The following is a 22,724-nucleotide window of genomic DNA, read 5'->3' as shown; positions in this document are numbered from 1 at the left end:
CGGGTCCCAAAAAAAAAAAAAAAAAAAAGTAACATTTGCAAAGCTGATATATGACACAGTTGCACAGATTAGTGTTCTCGGGACAACTGGTTATCCATACCAAAAAATTAAAATTAATCCCTATACACAAACATAACCTCCAGATACAGAGAAGGCATAAAGGTGAAAGGCAAAATTTAAAAACATTTAGCAGAACACAGGAGAGAATGTCCTTATGGCCTTGTAGTGAAAAAATATGCAGTCCAAACAGAGTTGGAAAATCTAACCAGAATTTTAGCCATAAAATTGAGAAAGCTGGGCAAGAGCCATCCTTCTGAAAGTGCCAGCTCCAGATAGTGCCAATGGAAGGCTATACACCAAATCTGAAGAGCAGCTGCCTCCATAGGATGGGACTATGGATCAATTTTTATAACCTCCTTACACTTCTGTATTTAGCTGTACTTCCTAAATTTCCACACAGAATGTATAATACTTCAAAGTAATAAAGAACCATAAAGTTTCTTTTTTTCCAAAGGATTCAACAAGACACTAAAAGAATCTTCCACATCAAGTAATACTCCTAGGAGTACACTACTTTAATATAACGAAATATATTGACAACATATTAATTAATAGGTCCAAGAAAAGCATATGATCTTAAGTGAATCCATTTAAGACAAAATTAAACACTTATTTTTAATAAATTTCAACCCAACTACAAATAGGATCCTTTTTTAATTTATAAAGATTTTCATATCTGAAATAAAGAGCTATCATTTTTTGTGATAAAATAGTAAAGGCATTTCCATTAAGCTATCACCATTCTTATTTGATACTTTTGAATGTTCTGATGTCACAAAACAGGAGGTTAACAACACACATACTGGAAATGACTATATGTAGATGATATAGCCATCTACCTAAAAAATAAAAAAGCATCAACTAAAAAGTAATTAAAATAAAAAATAATAAAATTAAATATAATTTTCTGAGTACCTACTATATGCCAGCCTTTATTTCTACTGGTTTACTTATTTATCTCATAATAGTTCCACAGTAATGCTATGTAGGTACTATTATTATCCTCACTTTATAGATGAAGAGCCTCAGATACAGAAAGGTTATTAAGTAACTTGCCCAAATGTATTCATCACGTTACTGACGAAGCTGAGACATGAACCCAAGACACTTGCTGTAGAGCTCATTCTCTTAACTAATGCACTCGACTGCCCCCATGAAATGGTATGAAACAAGATAACTGCAGAAAAATCAATAACTCTCCTATATCTCATTAGTAACAAGTTAAAAAGTATAATGAAAGAAAGCTCTGATTGAGAACAGCACCAATTAATGACTGTAGCTATTTGTCAACGTGTATCCCTCTACTAGGCTGGGAAACCCCTGCGGGAATGGCACCTGGCTTAATCACCACTGTGGTTCATGTTCAGTACAGAACAGACCTCTGTTAGAACCTAGGGCATACCCAGTAAATGTACATTCACTGAATCTGGGAAACATACCTGTAATTAGGAGAAGAATCATAAATTGAAATGTCAGAAATTTCATATTTCTTGAAATGAGACCTTAAATCAGCCTGAAAGAAGATAAATAAAAGTTTGTGAAAGGTAGAAAAACAATCAAAATATGAACAATTAATAGATTTGAAAGTGAAGCTCAAAAAATAAATCCTGGCATACCTCAGACACTGAAGGGCAGAGCCCACCAACATGTATCAAGTAACCTTTATCTCTTCGTAAGGGTTCAACATTCTTCATTTCTGCTTGAAGATAAACATACAACAGAAGATAATCATTATTTTATCAATATTTTTAAGAGAAAATGTGAAAATTGTTAAGTATTTCATTTTTTATTATCAAAAAGATGATTATAAAGTTATTAGCAAGTACCAGCACTAGGCTGAAGATTAAGAGCTTGGAGTACAGTGCCAAGGTTTCTGGGCTTTAATCATATGTTAAAAACAAAGAGGTTGGACTGAATGATATTTAGTCTCTTGTGACTCAAAGATGGATCAATAAATAGGTAGTCCTGGCTGTCTGATGGAAACTGAGAAGCTTCTTCTGTTCACTATGTACCCCACACCTGCCAAGTGCCTGATGAGGGTTTAGAGGAAAAGAACGCCTGAAGGAATACTGATGTTGGACTAGAGTAGGGAGAGAGAATGGTGGGCCTCTATCTACTAACTAAATCTTGGATTTAAGCTTTTAGCAGACAGTTTTCTGAAAGAGAAATGAACATTTTAAACTGATTTACTCTTTAAAAAAAATGACATCCAAATGGCCGATTTTCTCATTTTTCATATTTATAAAGAAATACAAACAGGAATAAAATATTAAAACAGTGCAATCCCCCAAAATAATACAGAAGAAGATAAGCACTATTTTATAAATGAGCTAGGTTAGGATTTCTTGGTAAATTGTTAAGAACCAACCTAGTGTAAACTTCGGATCCTCTTTGTCTTGTACTATTTGATTTTCTTGTATTCCTGAGAAGTCAGCTCCAGTCACGTTCTCTTTAGCATCAAACCAGTCTTCACTTATTTCTCGGTAATTTGTGGAGTCTGAGAAATTGAACACGCTTAGCAAGGAACTATGTACAATGTTTAACCGTGAGAAGTTATCTGAGTGACCTGCTTCCCAGTTTTACTTTAATTAACACTGATTCCTAGCTTATTAAAAGCCTTACTTTTCTAATTTTTAATTATCCTTTACTGAAGAAGAGATTTATCTTTATAGACAGGATAACAATGAACATCTTTAAAAATGGGTTAAGCCGTGCCACAAGTCTTTATTTCACTAAAAAAGGATCCTTCTCTTCTCATTGAGGACTAAACTAAAAAACAAAAAAAAAACCCATACAATTTACAGAGATACAAACTGGACAGAAAAAAGAATTTTCAAAATGGAAAACATGAACCAGAAGAACAAAAGTCTGTATTATTATTTGGAATTATCAGATATATTAAGTAACCTTAAAGATATCAAGTAGATGTAATAAGAACATACTTAACATTCATAATCTGAATGATGCCATTCAATTAAAAATATTTACTTTAACTTAATAGATGGGCACGAGGGGTATTTTAAATCTTATTATCTGCTTTCTGGCAATGACACAAGACAAACATTTTTATACTGACCTTTATCATCAAGTTTTAGTTGACTAAAGTCTATATCTACGTCACCATTTTTTAAACCCTCCTCTTTGGGTGATGTATCTTGTTTAGGATGACTATTGTCAGGTAATAGAGACATCTGAGAATTAAAATAATAAAAACAACAGTAATAAATAAGGAGTAACAGTTATCGCTCTCCATGTGACAAGCATGCTTCACTGGCATTATTTACCCTCACAACAACAAAGGCTATGAGACAAAATCATTATCGACCCAGTTTATGGGTAAGCAAACTGAATCTAAGTAGCCTGCTGCTTTATGTCTGTCACACAATGAGAATTATGATTTGAAACTAGTCTATGTATAGTGACTGTATGCGCTACCACCACCATTATTTAGCAGAGTGTGGCGTCCACACACTAGAAGTACCTGAGATGATTTCTGGAGCTGCACATGTAAGTATTTTTCACATTAACATCAACAGCTATATATTTAATGTGTGCTTATATGTACCTTTCATTTATGGGGAGTGATATTTCTTTCTCATACATAATAAGTTACTCTTCACAGATAAATTTTTTACAAGAGGAGAACCATTTAAAAAGTACAAATCAAATAACATTACAGATAATACCTGGCTATGAAAAATTGTGAAGATGGTACATAAGTAGCTGAAATTTAGAAACACTACACTATACAATGCTGGCTTTCACGCATAACTTAATTTAGTAAGGTGGGTATTAAAATGTACTCCTAACAAAGTAGGTATTGTTTTAGAGCCAAAATTAAGATTATAAACATGTTATATCTGCATCTTTTACTTTTAAAAAGATTTATTATTCTGCCCAAATAGTCAGGTTACACCATTGCTACCTTTACAACGATGAAAAAAATAAAAAAGTAAAAAAACAAAACCCCTCCAGAACATTATATATCATTAAATGGACAAGTTGTTTAAGCAAACTATGTAAGAAATTTGAAGATATAAAAATCTGGTTTTAGACCTGTTAATTCTTTGTGGATAAATGAGATTTTGTTTTTTTAAAGAGCAGAACAATGGAATAAATAATTTGCTAAAATAATTTACTTTTAATCATTTATCTTAATAGAAAGGAATATAAATCAATCAAGTATTTATTTCACTTTTGGCTTTGGGATGCATCTTATTCTTTAAGACTACCCAAATAATAATATAACCTCAGGGTTAAGACTAAAGTCAGAAAGTAGAAACAAACTTCAGGGGACCTCCCTGGTGGTGGCCCAGTGGTTGAGAGTCCGCCTGCCGGTGCAGGGGACACGGGTTCGTGCCCTGGTCCGGGAAGATCCCACATGCCACGGAGTGGCTGGGCCCATGAGCCATGGCCACTGAGCCTGTGCGTCCGGAGCCTGTGCTCCGCAATGGGAGAGGCCACAACAGTGAGAGGCCCGCGTACCGCAAAAAAAAAAAAAAAGAATCCGCCTACCAATGCAGGGGACATGGGTTCGAGCCTGGTCCGGGAAGATCCCACATGCCGCGGAGCAACTAAGCCTGTGCACCACAACTACCGAGCCTGCATTCTAGAGCCCATGAGCCACAACTACTGAAGCCCGTGCCTAGAGCCCGTGCTCCGCAACAAGAGAAGCCACTGCAATGAGAAGCCCACGCACCGCAACGAAGAGTAGCCCCCACTCGCCACAACCAGAGAAAGCCTGCGCACAGCAATGAAAACCCAACGCAGCCATAGATAAAAATTAAAAAAAAAGAAACAACCTTCAGTTTTCCTACTCCATTGATAATGGAATATAACTCGTGTTTCTCTATCACTTCACAGTTTGCAGAGTGCTATTACACAGATTGTCATCTGACAAACATTTCCTTGGGGGAACAAGAGAGATTAAGAAAACCTACGAAAGGCACTTAAAAATTATTTTCATCATTTCAGCAAAGGAGGAATGAAAACTTTGCCCTGTCTAAAATAAATGGGATATTATTATTTTAATTATTTATTTATTTTTGGCTGCATTGGGTCTTCGTTGCTGCGCGTGGGCTTTCTCTAGTTGTGGTGAGCGGGGGCTACTCTTTGTTGCGGTGTGTAGGCTTCTCATTGCGGTGGCTTCTCTTGTTGTGGAGCACGGGCTCTAGGTGTGCGAGCTTCAGTAGTTGTGGCTTGTGGGCTCTAGAGTGTGGGCTTGGTACTTGTGGCACATGGGCTTAGTTGCTCCCTGGCATGTGGGATCTCCCTGGACCAGGGCTAGAACCCGTGTCCCCTGCATTGGCAGGTGGATTCTTAACCACTGTGCCCCCAGGATATTATTTTATACTATCTCATGCGATGAAGGCATAACCACATTAGTTTTTACTACATTGCATTAATACGATGGGGGCCAAAAATTATGATTTGCCAGAGACACTCAAGGTTTATACCAATCGTCATGTTGAACTATTAACATCACTACCTTTTTTCATCCTCAGAAGTCTCCTGATTTGATGATAAATTATGTGGTCATCTTACCCAACATATACTATTGACATCTGTTTGATCAGGACATTACGCTCCTTCTAATCAGTTATATCCCTCAAATGGTAGTACACAAAATAAGCCAGCTGAGTGAAAAGAAGGATGCGAGAGCTTCTAAAAATTATAGTTTACTTTGTGCAAGGCATAAGATTAAAGATTTACACTTGATGAACTACTCTAAAAAAATCTCACATGAGAGAGTGTCTTTTTCAGGCTTGAAGAACCATCAACATCACGTGTACTTTGATTATCTAGTTCAGAATCTGCTCCTGAAAAGCTAAACAGATAAACATTTCATTAAAGCATTTATCAATGTTCTGAATAAGGACCAAAATAGAAAACAAAGTTAACTGAATTAGCAATGTTTAAGATCTAATGAATTCTAAATTAGATGAAAACATAACTTACATATGTGATTCTTCTTTCATTAGCTGGAAAGAAAGAGAAGGGAAGAAAAAGCTTTTAGCGTAAAATGTTTTCTGTCTAAATGAAGTAAAAATTTTATTCCTAAAACATAAATACATACCCTGGAAGCAAAAGCAGAGAAGGTAGATAATAATTTTGATTCTACCGATAGTGGAGGCAGCTCTTCCAGTGGTATACCCTTGTTTATCTTTTCTTTCAAATTCACGTATCTAACTTTCAAGTCTTCTAAAACTGTCAGTAGAGCTGATCCTAATTCTTTCTTAGTAGAATTACTTGATAAATTCCTGTTCAAAAGTTACATTCACAAAACTAAATTACTTAGGCCAAGCCACCCATTTAAAACTAATGTCAAATTATACACTTAATTCTAACTCTACTAGATCCCTAAAATGTTTTCTTTTAAACATTTAGTAAAAGAAAATGAATCACAGAAGATGTGTTTTTCCAGGGGCAAGATAAGCAATCCTTGGTATACATATTAGCTGGACAGAATGTGGTCGAATGTCACGAAAAACCCTCCAACTGACTTCATCCGAACTTGGACTTTATAAAGAAAACCTGAATCTGTCTTTTTACTGGATTCATCATTCCAACATGCACTGTTGCCTCTCCAGGAAATTACAATGTACTACTTTTTAAAGTCTATTACCCCTAGGCCAGTTAACAAACCCAGTTATAATCCACCCCTCTCCTGCCCTTTAAAAATGAAAACTAAAGAAATTTTCTGGAATAAACTTAAAGTTAGTGATAAATTTCTAGGAAGATACAGATTTAAAATTAACAATCACCTATAACTATAGATAGAGAATAACCTTTAAAAATTGTGAATCACTATGATGTACACCTGAAACATATAATACTGTAAATCAACTGTAACTCAATAAAAAAGCAGATAATAAACAAACAAACCCTAACAATCACCTATTTAGTCCTTCTCTATTTTCCATTACAAGTTTGTAAATATCACTGCAATGCTGATGACACATTTGATAGTGAACATTTAAAAGGTGCAACTCTGCTTTGATGGCTCTCTGCATTATTTGCTGACAGCACTTTGATGGCAAATTCTTCTCCATCTCTTTAGAAAGTTGAGGTTCCCTTTGAAATAAAAAAATTGGATTAGGTAAGATTCCAAATATTTTTCTGTGTTGATGACATACCTCCAGAAACAGATTTAAGATTTCTTACATTTCTCTGTAAAGTTTAAATCAATTTCTACTAAAGATGGAAAGGCTGAAGAAAACAAGGATGTCAAGAGTCAATGCTAAATATCTTCTTTTTAGGATTTCCCTGGTGGAACAGTGGTTAAGAATCCGCCTGCCAATGCAGGGCACACGGGTTCGAGCCCTGGTCCGGGAAGATCCCGCATGCCATGGAGCAACTAAGCCCGTGCACCACAGCTACTGAGCCTGCGCTCTAGAGCCCAGGAGCCACAACTACTGAGCCCGCGTGTTGCAACTACTGAAGCCCGCGTGCCTAGAACCCGTGTTCTGAAACGAGAAGCCACCACAATGAGAAGCCCGTGCACCACAACGAAGAGTAGCCCCTGCTCACCGCAACTAGAGAAAGCCCGTGGGCAGCAACGAAGACCCAACGCAGCCAAAAATAAATAAATAAATAAATTTATTAAAAAAATAAATATACTCTTTTTAGAATTCAAGAGAGTAAATAAATCTCAAATTCATACTTCATTTTACCAAGAAAAGAATTCTAAAGTAAAGTACTAATTTATCCAGAATCAACAGATTTTTCAACCTAAATCAAGCACTGGCCAGCATTTTTAAAAGTTATAAACATTCTGGAGGGAAACTTTTTAAATGTTATCTTTTAAACAGAAAATATAATTTACATTTTTCTTAATAATAATAATGCTTATGCTATTAGAAGCAAATATTTTGCTGTTATAACAAAAAGCTCCAAAATCACTACCTCTTTGAATGTTAATAGTTCTTCCCTTGCTAATAGCAGCCACTTCTAACTATTCTCGATACATCTGCCTCTGGAAACCAACTCTTCTATTTAATTTTATAGGGCTGGATACCAGATCAAACTCATTAGAAGAATAAAGGATGAATGAAGGAAAAAGCAAATGATCTCAGAGCATGAAAACCAATTTGACTTCTCAGAGACTTCTCCTTTTCCTCTCCCCCACCACCTGGTTCTCCATGGATGCAAAGTAAATTACACAACGAATTAAAATATCCCAGTAAAAGTATCTGTTTACTTCTTCAAATATATGATGTTCTCCAAATGTGCTATTTTGTTTTGGACTACAGGGGATCAAATGAAAGAAAACAAAAGTAATAAATCAGTGTGGGTTTGGGTTGGATAAATAAAGAAAAGATGCCATGAGTTTTTCTGAAGGAATTATTCAGACTGAAATCGCAGTAAGTGGAAAGCTTTAACATTCTACATTGTTCTAATATTTATTTCTTTCAAGACAAATGGCTGAAGCAGACGATCTCTTCCAGTCACTCCTGGCTATTATTCTATATGGTTAAGTACCTACACAAAAAGCAAATTACTATTTTGATCATATGTCTGACTTACCTTTCAGAATGTTTCTTTAAGTCTGTGAAATCAAATGTTTTCCTTAATTCCAGGGAATCCTGAAAACATGATTTAAGATCAAATTAGACATATGCGACAAACAATAATACATGTTGTATCTGGTAAGATGTAAAATCCAACTTCGAATTGACTTTGTGGCAACAGCTGCCAACTGAGAAGAACAGAAGTTGGTAGCAATCTATTCACCTTTTTCCTTCATCCAGCATTTTCTCACAAAAGCCTCAGAAACCCCTGATATAATTCAGTGAACCAAAATATTTACATTAGCCTACAGTGCCTCTTTATAAAGTCAAATAAATTTTTATTATTAATCATATTGGTTTTACCTTATTCAGGAAATTTCCCTTAGGTTTTAAACTGTCAACGGAGACAGATTTCCCCGAACATCCTTTTGTCACAGCCATCTGTGGATCTTCATTATCTTGACTGTATGCCCAATCTGTGTTACATGCCACACTTCGTTTCTCACTTTGCCACTCATCAGGCCATTTTTTATTTATCATTGTTATCTCTGTGTTGCTTGATGTAGATACTACAGAAGATCTTGTGCTCGTCGCCCTGCTTGTTGTGAAACAAGCCCTAAAATCAGTGCTAACATCCACTGTTTGATTAACTGTGACTGTACAACTTGCTACATCTGTAACTGATTCAGGACATGGTCCTTCCATATGGTGAAAGCAAGCTTTATTTGTGGTACTGCCATTAGCAGCTCTTAGGGAGCTACCTTCTTCTATTGCCTGGTTATCTCTGACTGCAGACCTTGGTAGAGTAACAGAAAAATCTAAGGCTGGGTTAGGGGTGTTTTCTAGGCTTTTATAACATGCAGAAATTACTGAATCATCAAAAATAGAGGTCCAGGAACTTTGACAATCTTTATAGGGCTGGAGTAATGTCTCTAAAACTTTGTCTTGTGGTAATGTGCTTGGATTTTCAAGGTGCTGTAACATTTTTTCCTCAACAACTGAATTTCCACAAAAATCTTTACTTTTAGTTACTTGAGACTTCACTTTGCCAGTATAAATTTTAGTTTTTAATGCTTTTTGAGGGTTCAAGAAACCACTCTTAGATTGAGATTCCTGGTGTTCAAGAGGACTTCCCTTTAGTACAACTGCATCAAACACTGTGTGGTACATTGAACTAGTGTCTTGTTCCACACACTTGCCATGTTTTGGTTCATGATATTCTCTTACCATAACAGAATTCTGAAATTTGGAGACATGAGGGGAACCTTCTTGTCCATAAACGTCAGCTGAATCTGAAGAGGTGCTAGAATTACTTTCTAATTTAACATGATCATCGTCTAGATTGCTAGCACAATTAACTCCATAACCTGAACTTCTTAGTCCCCAAACTTCCAGATTAGATATGTTTAATGTTTTCGTTTGGTCAAAAGATAAATGGTTATTTATGTATTCTTGTTCTTCTGCACTGTGATATTCCTGCTGTGAGTCATCATCTAGATCATGCTTTTGCACGTCTTCAGAATCATCATCTGAAATCTTGTAGATTCTTTCCAAGCCAACAGTCGTATTACCTCGATGATTCAAAATATCAAAAAACACCTCCTTTCTTTTCTGCATTTCATAATTGAATTCTGAATCTAAATGAGTAAGACTTTCATTCTTCAGTTTTGACTCTGAATGATGTATAGAGTAGGTTTCATTCAGGAAAGTGTTGTCAATACCACCTTCAAACTCACTTGACTGAGAGTGAGTACTCTCCATCTTAGCATTTGGACTCACAGTAAAAGATGGCTCCAATAACTCTATTTTGTCGATATTGCTGATTTCTTTGTCATTAGCTCTTTTTTCTAATGCCAAGGAATCCCAGTCATAATCAAGAAAAGTCAATTTGGCTTCTTTACAACCATTAGGAGATAACAAATTTTCTTTTTTACGATTAGAAGGCTCATCTGATTAAAAAAAAAAAAGGATAAAATGTTAGCAGAAACATTACAGAATTTAAACACAAGACCTTAGATGTAATCTGGCCTAAGCTCTTCCCAATGTAGGAATATACTTTTTACATTATCCATAACAAATATCCCTAAATAGTTGCTGCTATGGACTGAACTGTGTCCCCCTCAAAATTCATATGTGTTGAAGCCCTAACTCCCCATGTGGAGACAGGGCCTCTGGGAGGTAATTAAGGCTAGATGAGGTCATGAGGGTGGCACCCTCAAAATGGGATCAGTGCACTTATGAGAGAAGAGACACCACAGAGCTTGCTCTCTGTTTCTCTCCACCATGTGAGGACACTGCAAGAAGGCGGCCATCTACAAGCCAGGAAGAGAGCCCTTACAAGACCTGACCATGCTGGCAGCCCCATTTGGACTTGCAGCTTCCAGAACTGTGGAAAAAACCAAATATCTGTTCTTTAAGCCACCTCCATGGTATTGTGCTATAGTAGCCCCAGCTGACCAAGATAGGAGCTAAGATTCTTCCTGAACTCTTTCAGTGGCAAAGCATTTACTATTTAGAAGGCAGTCACTCCCTTTGTAATCTTTGGGTGCCTCCTAGTGTTCTAATATCAACCTTAGGCACTGCAGAAATAAGACAAAGAAGACATGGGTGCTGTACCATGCTGCTGATTAGCAGGTAAATGCTTAAGAAAGGAGAAGTAGATGTCAGAGAAAACTGTACATTTAAAAAGTGTTTTGAAACAAAATAGTTATTTTAGGCAAATTAAACAGCACTACAAAGTTAGCTGGGTGAAAAAACATGGCATTTTCAGGAAATTATAAGCCAGCTTGTCTGGAATGAAATAGCTCTAAGGGAGTGAAAGGAGCTGTGAACAGAAAGAGGCCTTTTATGAGGTGTTAAGGACTTATCCTAACACGGAGGACCACTGAAAGCTTCTTAAAAGGGTAGTCATGTGAATGCAATTGAGTTTAGACACCTCTGGCAACAGTAGGAATGAAGGCTTGAAGGGGGAGACTGAAGGGAGACAGATCAAGAGTACAGAAATGGGACTGGAAAAGAAGAGACTAGTATAAAAGTTCCACAACTGACAAGACTTGGTGATCAATTAGAAATGGTAGATAAGGGAGAGAGAGATTAGTGGCTTTCAAATACATATTTTTTTTCTTTAAGAACACAATCAGAAACACGTTTTATATCAAGATCTAGCATATATGTGTCTGTATAAGTGAAACAAAAATTTTACAAAACAGTAATTACTCCAATTATGTCCAAAGTATTCTGCTATTTTCTAGTCTATTTCATTTTATTAAAAAAAAAGCTGATCACAATCAGCTAAGCTGACTTCATGACTCATCAATTAGCTACCACCTGCTTAAATATCTTTCTAGGATAATGCTAAGGGTTACAGCTTGGTATTACAGATGAGTGGGAATATCTGGTGCTAAAGAGATAGGGACTTCACGGAAGAGGAGATTTAGAAGATGAAGAGGAAAAGCAAGGGGCTGGGGAGGGAGGTGGAGGGAGAAGATAATGAATTCAGTTCCAGGCAAGTGGAGTTTAAGGTTAGAGATAAAACACCCAGATGTGAATGTCTAATAAGCTGTTATAAATATGGGGTTGGAGCTAAGGACAGTAGGGTCAGATACAATTATAAATTCATGTGCTGATTGTGTTTTTCTTAGAGATTTGTACAGGAGTTCATGATATATTCTGGATACTAGGTGTTTGTTTTTCACATTTATAATATAAGTGACTTTCCCCCAGTTTACTGGCTATCTTTTTTTTTTTTTTTTTTGCGGTACGTGGGCCTCTCACGTACCGTCAATACCACCTTCAAACTCACTTGACTGAGAGGGAGTACATCTCCAGCCGTTGCAGAGCACAGGCGCCAGACGTGCAGGCTCAGTGGCCATGGCTCACGGGCCCAGCCGCTCTGCGGCATGTGGGATCCTCCCAGACCGGGGCACGAACCTGCGTCCCCTGTATCGGCAGGCAGACTCTCAACCACTGTGCCACCAGGGAAGCCCTATTGGCTATCTTTTAACTTTTTATAATATTTTGTCATGCCACGGGCTTTAAGATTATTTAGTTAAATGAATCAGTCTTTTCTTCTCTGACTTCTGGGTTTGTCTCCCTGGCCTTCCCTACCACATGATTATAAAAGTATTCTTCTATAACTTTCCAATTCTTTGTGTGGGTGTATGTGTGTAACATTTAGCCCTTTCACATTATGTAGAATTAGTGCTTCTCTCTAGCATGCGGTAGGACTCTAACTTAATTTTTTTCCAGAAAGGATGGTCAGTTGTCCTAATACCATTTGCTGAAAAATCCAGTTTCCCGTCTGACTTGAAATAGCATTTTTATCACATTCTAAAGTCCTCTTAATAGTTACAACTACATGTATTCATAAGCATATAAAGGTTAGTCAGCTTGCTTTTTATACCCTTGTTGATTATTCTCTCTTCTACCATTATGACAGAAAGAGAAATTTTAGATCCATGTGAAGAAAAAACATACACAACTTCAGTAGCAGAGGTCAACCTGCCCACTTTCTACTTATTACCCTGAAGGCAACTGTACCTGTCAGTAGTTCCTGAAAGCCTGCCTGGACAGAAACCCTCTCTTCTGGCTCACCTTCTCTCTCCTAAATCTTCCATTTACCTGAGAGATCCTATGTAGGCTGCCCATATTTACCAAAAATCACCTGAGTCATCTGTCAAGATAAAAACATGCTGAATCCTACCTTACTGGTAGGAAGGCTTAAGATGTAGTAACACTGGAGAGGGAACTATCAAGTCTAATTACATTTAATACCTCTTTCCACCCAGAATAAAGCCAACTGGACTAGCTTCTCACCTTTCTGGATGTTTCCATTACTGTGGTAGCCTTTACCAGAAGCTGTCTCAACCACTTCAGTGGCCTGCATCACTCAAGGACGTATATCCTAGAAGAAGTATAAATATTGAACTGTTATTATACTCAATATTATATTTTAAAAACTATTAGAAAAACAAGAATCTGACGAAGTAGTAATTATAGTCAAAGATTCTAATATCAAAGGCCTAATAAACAAAACTTGTAAGACATTTGAATAACTTTTTTTAAAATTAATTTTATTTATTTATCTTTGGCTGCGTTGGGTCTTCCTTGCTGCACATGGGCTTTCTCTAGTTGCAGTGAGCGGGGGCTACTCTTCGTTGTGGTGCGCGGGCTTCTCATTGCAGTGGCTTCTCTTGTTGCGGAGCATGGGCTCCAGGTGCGCGGGCTTCAGTAGTTGTGGCACACGCGCTCAGTAGTTGTGGCTTGCGGGCTCCAGAGCACAGGCTCAGTAGTTGTGGCGCACGGGCTTAGTTGCTCCGCGGCATGTGGGATCTTCCCAGACCAGGGCTCAAACCCGTGTCCCTTGCAGTGGCAGGCAGATTCTTAACCACTGTGCCACTAGGGAAGCCGTGAGTAACTTTTTTAAAGGCGTGGACAGCTACATAAAAGACTGTATTATTTAAACAGACAAGACATATTCTTCTAAAATTTCCAAGGAACATTTAAAAACCGTGTTAGACTACCCAAAAGGTCTTAACCCAAAAAACAGAGTACTAAAGGCTACAATGTGACCCTATTTATGTCAAACCCAGAATAAAAATGTTTCCAAAACGAATTGTAGACTTATTAAAAACTAATGACATGATAAGTCCCTACAATGAAATATCTTTCAGCAACAGAAAGGAACAAACTACTGATATATGTAAACTGGTGGATTAATCTCAAAAACATTATGCTGAATGAAAGAAGGCAGACAAGAGATCACATCTTGTATGATTCCATTTAAGTGAAATGTACAGAAAAAGCAAATTTATAGAGACAGAAAGTAGATTAGTGGCTTTGTGGGACAGGGGATGGGAAGAGGGGTTAATGGTATCATTTCAATTTTAGCATATGTGCTGCTGCAGCGAGCACAGGAAGGGTTAACTGTAAATGGGCATAAGGGATTTTATCAGAGGGATTAAAACATTCTGAAACTGACTTATGGTGTGATGGCTGCACCACTTGATAAAGTGACTAAAATCACTGAACTGTACATCTGAAATCAGTGAGATATATTTCAATAAATCTGTTTTAAAAAGTTAATGACAATGGTTCTTTGAACCCAGCTGCTACATGAGGAAGCCCAAGCTGGTCACCTGTCAGAAAACCAAGGCACCCTAATGGACACATGAGTGACCCCAGAGAAGACCAGCAGAAGAAATGTCCAGCCAACCCACAAAATCATTTTGAGCCTTCTGGCCTCTAGTTATCATCACTGTCTACACCCCTAAAAAGCTGAAGTACTTGTCAAGGGATTCTGGTGACCAGGTATTACAAAGGTTCCTGATGAGTTTGGGGAAAAAAAAAAAGAACTGATTTTGTTCTAATTCTCAATGAACTATTTCAATCGATGATCCTGAACAAATCCCCAAGTTTACTCTCTCTGTTCTACAATGAGAAGACATTATAAAGCAGAAGAACTCACTCCTTGGAGACAGTCTGTCTAGCTTTGAAACCTGATTTAGACACTTAATATTAACAGTGTGAAAAAAATTAATGACAATGATAACACGGGACTTCCAAAATATATGGGACCTGCCCAAAGTTATAGCCAAAAGAAGTCATAGCTTTAGATTCTTATTATTCAATAAAACTAAAATAAATGATTTAATAAGCAGTCAAGAATCTAGGAAAGAACTAAAGTCTTTATTTCAAAAAGTTGAGAATAGAATTATTTAAGACAAAAGAAAAAGTGACCAATTTAAAAACAGTAAAAATGATAACTAAAACCAAGAGCTATTCTTTGAAAAATGAATTAAATAGATAATATTAGACAAATCTCACTGACAGTACTGAAACAAAAACCAGCAATGAGAAAAGAAGCATTTTAACAAGACATAAAAATGTACTTTTAAAAACTGAAATTGCTATATACACCTTTGATGGCTAATTTGCAAATTTAACCGAAATAGCCAATTTTGTAAGAAAATAGTTTAAAAAAAAACTTACAGAGGGCTTCCCTGGTGGTGCAGTGGTTAAGAACCTGCCTGCCAATGCAGGGGACACAGGTCTGAGCCCTGGTCTGGGAAGATCCCACATGCTGCAGAACAACTAATCCCATGTGCCACAACTACCGAGACTGCGCTCTAGAGCCCGTGCGCCTACAGCCTGTGCTCTGCAACAAGACAAGCCACCGCAATGAGAAGCCTGCGCACCGCAATGAAAGAGTAGCCCCCGCTCACCACAGCGAGAGAAAGCCCGCACACAGCAACAAAGACCCAATGCAGCCAAAAATAAATAAATAAATGTATTAAAAAAAAAAACTTACAGAAAAGGCTAAACAGAATCAACAATAGAAAAAATTGAACAGGCCATCAAAGATTTATCCTATAACAATTCCTATCAAGCCTACTAAATTCTTAATTCATCTGTATAAGCAAAAAAGTTCTAGGTCAAGTGAACAAAACTCTAACCTGAGTAATAAAAACAGAGTGACGGCCCCTCAATCAATTCCCAGACTTGTGTCAGTGTACAGACCTAGAAGCCCTTGGATGAAGGGGAGGCTGGGTCTCTTCTTCAGGAAGAACCCCAAATACACTACTAAAAATACTCTTCCCTAAATGGTCCCTAAAGCCTTTTACCAGGGTAATTGTACATTGGGGAAAAGAAAATAATCAGGGGACTCCAGGAGGGCTCACGCCAGAGAGTGCTTCCCACAGCTTCTGCTGCCAGTGTCTTGTCCCCGTGGTGAGCCACAGCCACCCCCCACCTCTGCGGGAGACCCTCCAACACTAGTAGCTTAACATTTTAGGCAGAAGAGAGATGTGAAAATGCCTCAAGATAGATAAAGTCTTGGCCTGCTGGAGAAATTCAAGAGTACTGTGTGATGGAAAATGGATATGGACATGATGGCTGGACCTGGAGCAGCTATCTTGGGCCAGCAGGTAACCTTGGTAATGGAGCTACATATGAGTGAGCAATCCCACAGAAGGTGCTGGGTCTCTGAGGACTCTGTGGAGCAGACTTACCATATCAGCATTAAACTACTTATCTCTAAAACCTTTCCCTATCCAAGAAATAAATTTTCATTTTACTTAAAAAAAAGAAAATGACCACAACCTTTCAGGAACACTGGCTCTGAACTGACACTGATTTTAGGAGACCCAAAACATCACTGTGGCCTTCCAGTCAGAGTAGGGGCTTATGGAGGTCAGGTGATCAACGGAATTTTAGCTCAGGTTCATCTCACAGTGCGTCCAGTGGGTCCCTAAACGCATATTGTGGCTATTTTCTCAGTTCCAGAACGCGTAATTGGGAAAGACATACTGAGCAGCTGGCAGAATCCCTGCAGTGGTTTTCTGACCTGTTGAGTGAGGGCTACTATGGTGGGAAAGGGCAAGTGGAACCATTAGAATTGCCTCTACCTAGGAAAATAGTAAATAAAAGCAATGCCACATCCCTGGAGGGACTGCAGAGATCATCCAAAGATAACTCTTCTCCTTCTGAGAAACAGCTCCTGGCCTGCTACTGGGCCTTGGTGGAGACTGAACACATGACCCGGGGCCACTGAGTTATCATGCAACCTGAGCTGCCTGTTCCGAACTGTGTGCTATCTGACTCACCCGGTGTGCACAGCAACGTCCCACCATCAAGTGGATCTGGCGCACACGTGTGTGATCAGGCCCTAGCAGCCCTAAAGGCACAAGTAAGTTACGTGAAGAAGTGACCCAAATGCCCATGGCCCCCACTCCTGCTACAGAGCCTTTTCTCTCCCAGGCTGCACCTATGGACTCATGGGGAGTTCCCTATGATCAGCTGACAGAGGAGACGACTTGGGCTTGGTTTACAGATGGCTCTGTGTGATATGCAGGCCCTACCTAAAAGTAAGCAGTTGCAGCATTACCAGCCCCCACCCCTCAAGGGCATCCCTGAAGGACACTGGCGAAGAGAAATTCTCCAGTGGGCAGAACTTTGGGCAGTGCACCTGGCTGTTCACTTTGCTTGGAAGAAGAAATGGCCAGACATGAAATTATATACCAAACCACTGTGGCCAGTTGGTTTGGCTGGATGGTCGGGAGCTTGGAAAGAACATAACTGGAAAACTGGTGACGAAGAAATTTGGGTATGTAGATAGACCTCTCTGAATGGGCAAAAGACGTGAAAATATTTGTGTCCCATGTGAATGTTCACCAGAGAGTGTCCTCAACAGAAGAGGATTTTAATAATCCAATGGATAGGATAATCGATTTTGTCGATGCCAGTCCGTCTCTTTCCCCAGCTACCATGTCAACACCCCGCGGGCTCACGAGCAACAGCACTGTGGTGGCCAGGATGGAGACTGCACGCACTCAGCAGCACGGACTTCCACTTGCCAAGGCCAGTCTGGCAAACTGCCAGCAGCAGAGACCAGTACTGAGTCCCCAGTATGGCACCGTTCCCCAGGGTGATCAGCCAGCTACCTGTTGGCAGATTAATTACACTGGACTATTTTCACCATGGAAGAGAACAGTGTTTTGTCCTTACTGGAATTGATGTTTACTCTGGATACAGATGTGCCTTCCCTGCATACAATGCTTTTGCCAAAACCACTATCCATCGACTTTGAGAATGCTTTATCCACTGCCATGGTATTCCACACAGTAACGCTTCTGATGAAGGAACTCACTTCACAGCAAGAAGAAGTGGGGCAGTGAGCCCGTGCTCAAGGAATTCATTGGTCTTACCATGTCCCCCACTATCCTGAAGCAACTGGCTTGACAGCACAGTGGATGGCCCTTTGAAGGCTCAGTTTCAGTGCCAGCTAGGTGACAAAACCTTGTAGTGCTGGGGCAAGGTTCTCCAGAAGGTGGCATATACTCTAAATCAGCATCCAATATACAGTGCTGTTCCTCTGATAGCCCCAGGATTCATAGAACCAGGAATAAAGGGGTTGGAAATGGGAGTGGCACCATTCAATATCACCCCCAGTAATCTACTAGCAAAATTTTTGTTTCCTGTTTCCACAACATTATGCTCTGCTGGCCTCAAGAGGAATGCTTCCACCAGGAGACAGGACTCCACTGAATCAGAAGTTCAGACTGCCACCTCACGCCTCTGAATCAACAGGCAAAGAAGGGAGTAACAGTGTTGGCCAGGGTGACTAATCCTGACTACCAAGGGGAAACTGGATGACTACCTCACAATGGAGGTAAGGAAGAACATCTGCAGAATACAGGAGATTCCTTAGGGAGTCTCTTAGTATTACCATGCCCTGTGATTATGGTCAATGGAAAACTAAAACAACCCAATCTAGTCAGGACCACTAAGGCCCGGACCCTTCAGGAATGAAGGTTTGGGTCATCCCCCAGGTAAAAAGAATACACAACAGGTAGTAGAAGAACGCAGTTATAAATACCTGCTACAACTACGTGACAGGCTGCACAAATGAGGACTGTTAATTGTAATGAGTATCTCTTCCTTATTCTGTTATGTATATGTATATATGCATCTATTAAGTAAATACCTTTGTTTCCTTTCCTCTCTTATTCCCTTATTATGTAACATAAAATGTATTGACCTTATCAGTATTTAAGCACTGTCAACTTTACATAACAGCATTTATGGAGAAGAGTAAAATCACTCAAAATTTTACCTCCTCTTCTGAGGCCAAGGGATTAGCACATTTTCAGTTGTATGCATGATAGCTGTATCATATTAGGTGAAATTATGATCTTGTAATTGTCTTTATTTGGAGATTAAGCATGGTTTAAGGAGATGCGTATGGGTGCCAAGTTAACAAGGGGTGAACTTGTGATTGTTAATTTAATGTGTCAACTTGAATGGGCTAAGGGATGCCCAGATAGCTGGTAAAAAAATTATTTCTGGGTATGCCTGTGAGAGTGTTATTGGAAGAGATTAGCATTTGAATTGGTAAACTGAGTAGAGAAGATCACCCTCACCAGTGCAAGTGGGCATCACCCAATAGGTTGAGGGCCTGAATGGAGCAAAGAGGTGAAATAAAGGTGAATTTGCTTGAACTGGGACATCCACCTTCTCCGGCCCTTGAAAAGGTGACCACTGCTTTGCTTGGAATCTCAAGCTCCTTGTTCCATGGTCTGCAGTGCTCTTCTGGGCAGGAAGTCAGGCTACCCCAGGGCTCATGTTGCAGGTCCTTTCTTTCAGAAATCACAGTCCTGTACTGTCCATTATCCGTCTGAAAACAGTTGTTTCACACACGTGGCCTAGTTTTCAAGTTGTTTTATGGCAACATGGTAAAACCAGTCTATTACTTCATCATGGCCAGAAACCTCATTATGCTTGAGAGTATGTTTTCTGACTACAGTACAATTAAGAATAACAAAAAGGACAATAACTTCCCAAATATTTGAAAATTAAACAACACACTTGTAAATAATTCATGGAGAAATGAATATATCAACAATGGAAGTTAGAAAATAATTTGAACTAAATGATTACGAAAATACATCAAAATTTCTGAGATGCAGCTAAAGTAGTGCTTACAGAGTAATGTACAGCGTTAAGTGCTTATATTAGAAAAAAAGTTTAAAATTAATGATCTACCTTAAGAAACTAGAAAAATTAGACAAAATTAAACCCTAAAAAAGTAGGACGGAAATAATAAAAGAGAGGTAAATAAAAAAATAATTATAAAAAGCACATCCGAAGTTTTTTAAAGAGATTAATAAAATGTATAAACCCTTCACAAAACTTATCTAAGAAAATGAGAAAACACAAATTACCAATATCATGCATGATAAAGGGGACATCACTACAGAACCTACAAATTTTAAAATGATAATAGGGGATACAATGAACAACATGATCTGATAAACTCTACAACCTGAACATACTTCCATGAAAATACAACCTGGGTGCAAGAAAAAATAAACAATCTGAATAGTCCCATATCTCTTAAGAAATTAAAACTGTAATTAAAATTTTTTCCTCACAGAAAACTCCAGATGTAGATGGTTTCACTGATGAAGTCTACCAATCAACTGAGGCAGAAATAGAGTCAGAATTCAATCCTAACCAAAGTCCATTAGAGAAATATGGATGAGGGACAACTTCCCAACGTTTTATAGGTCCAGTAATATCTTGATACCAAAATCTGAGGACACTGCAAGTAAAAAATAAAGAGACCAATACTTCTTATGTAGAAAGACTCATACATCCTAAAGTAATTTTTTGCAAAACAAATCCAGCAACACATAAAAAGAATAATGCATTCTAATCAAATGAAGTTTATCCCAGGAACACAAGGTTGGTTTAACATTTGAAAATCAACTTATGTTATTCACCACAGTAAGAGAATAAAGGAGAAAAATCACATGATCATCTCAATAGATACAGAAAAAGAATTTGATAACATTTATTAAAACTTAGAACCAGGGACTTCCCCGGTGGTCCAGTAGTAAAGAATCCGCCTTCCAAAGCAAGGGACACGGGTTTGATCCCTGGTCGGGGAACGAAGAGCCCACATGCTGCAGGGCAAGTAAATCCGCAGGCCACAACTACTGAGCCTGCAGGCCTCAATTAGAGAGCCTGCATGCTGCAAACTACCGAGCCCACACGCTCTGGAGCCCATGTGCCACAACTAGAGAGAAGCCCGCACACCACAACGAAGAGCATGCACACCGTAATGAAAGATCCCTCATGCCGCAACAAAGATCCTGCAACTAAGCCCCAACACAGGCAAAACAAACTAACTAAATAACTAACTAAATAAATATTAAAAAAAAAATAAAAAACAAAAAACCAAAACCCTTAGAACTAATTCATGGTAAAAAGCTCTCAGCAAACCAGAAACAGTAAAGATCTTTCTCAATCTAATAACAGGTATCTACATACAAAAAAGCCCCGGGCTTCCCTGGTGGCGCAGTGGTTGAGAGTCCACCTGCCGATGCAGGAGATACGGGTTCGCGCCCTGATCCAGGAAGATCCCACATGCTGCAGAGCGGCTAGGCCCGTGAGCCATGGCTGCTGAGCCTGCACGTCCAGAGCCTGTGCTCTGCAACGGGAGAGGCCACAACAGTGAGAGGCCCGCGTACCGCCCCAAAAAAAAAAAAAAAAGCCCCAATTAACCCTAAAGCTAACATCATACCTGATGCTGACAAATTCAGTAACTTCTGTCAAAAACACAGTTATTCTCTCACCACTTATATCTGACGTGCTAGAGGTCCTAGCCAGTGCAATAAAGAAATAAGAAGCATACATATTGGAAAAAAAGAGGTAAAACTGTCTTTATTCACAGACCATATGATAACATACAGGGAAAAACCAAAGGGATAGTCAAAGAAACTACTAGAACTAATAGGTAAATTCAGCAAGATTGAAGAATACAAAGTCAATGTACAAAACACAAATGCACTTCTATATTCCAGCAAGAAACAATTGGAAAATGAAAATTTAAAAACAGTACCACTTACAAAAGCATAAAAAAACATGAAACAGTTGGTGGTTAAATGTAATGAAAGATATACAAGACTTTTATATTGAAAACTACAAAACAATGATGAGAGAAATTAACGAGGAACTAAATAAATGGAGAGATATACCATATTGTCAGATCGAGACTCAGTATTGTTAAGAGCTGTTCTCCACAAATTGAACTATAGATTCAACACAATTTCACTCAAAATCGCAAGATTTTTTGGTAGCAGTTGACAAGTTGATTGCAAACTTACACGGAAATGCAATGAACCTAGAATAGCCAAAACAATCCAGAAGAAGCAATTTGGATGACACATATGTCAAGATTTACAAAGCTACAGTATTGGCAATGTAGTATGTTAAACTAATAGATTAAAGAACATATTATGAGAGGTAAGAAAGAGAGCCACTTGACTTTTAAGAAAGGGATAAATTCAATTCAATGTGGAAAGGAAGTTCTAAGGCATATCCTATAAATGGTACTGGCACAATTAGATTTCTGCAAGGGGAAAAAAATACTGGGATCCCTACCTCACATTATACCCAATAACAAAAGTGAGATGGCTCATACTTCTGAAGGTGAAAACCAAACCTATAAAGTTTGTCAAAGAAAACATAAGAGAACATATTCACGACGTTAGGGTAGGCAAAGATTTCTTAGAACACAAAAGGTGTTAATAAAAAAGTTGTTAATTTGAACTTCAGCAAAAATTTTTTTTTTGAATTTTGTTTTATTTATAT

General features: G+C 38.4%; 1 protein-coding gene across 1 annotated transcript in view; it reads right to left on the bottom strand.

Annotated features, from left to right (window-relative positions):
• Positions 1-13,455, bottom strand: part of RBM44 (RNA binding motif protein 44) — a 19,671-nt gene extending 6,216 nt beyond the window's left edge. The window contains exons 1-11 of the mRNA XM_024752783.1: positions 13,386-13,455; positions 8,934-10,519; positions 8,587-8,645; positions 6,958-7,134; positions 6,137-6,320; positions 6,019-6,041; positions 5,803-5,887; positions 3,137-3,251; positions 2,429-2,557; positions 1,677-1,756; positions 1,500-1,573 (exon numbers count right to left, since the gene is read on the bottom strand). Of these exons, the coding sequence (XP_024608551.1) occupies positions 1,500-1,573; positions 1,677-1,756; positions 2,429-2,557; positions 3,137-3,251; positions 5,803-5,887; positions 6,019-6,041; positions 6,137-6,320; positions 6,958-7,134; positions 8,587-8,645; positions 8,934-10,519; positions 13,386-13,455 (2,582 nt within the window). The remainder of the gene's footprint in view (positions 1-1,499; positions 1,574-1,676; positions 1,757-2,428; positions 2,558-3,136; positions 3,252-5,802; positions 5,888-6,018; positions 6,042-6,136; positions 6,321-6,957; positions 7,135-8,586; positions 8,646-8,933; positions 10,520-13,385) is intronic.
• Positions 13,456-22,724: the final 9,269 nt, after the last annotated feature.

The sequence above is a fragment of the Neophocaena asiaeorientalis genome, unplaced genomic scaffold, assembly GCF_003031525.2.
Source record: "Neophocaena asiaeorientalis asiaeorientalis breed wild unplaced genomic scaffold, Neophocaena_asiaeorientalis_V1.1 scaffold294, whole genome shotgun sequence".
NCBI classification, from domain to species: domain Eukaryota; kingdom Metazoa; phylum Chordata; class Mammalia; order Artiodactyla; family Phocoenidae; genus Neophocaena; species Neophocaena asiaeorientalis.
Note: the sequence above shows the minus strand (reverse complement) of the source record. Positions and strands in the feature narration are given on the sequence as shown.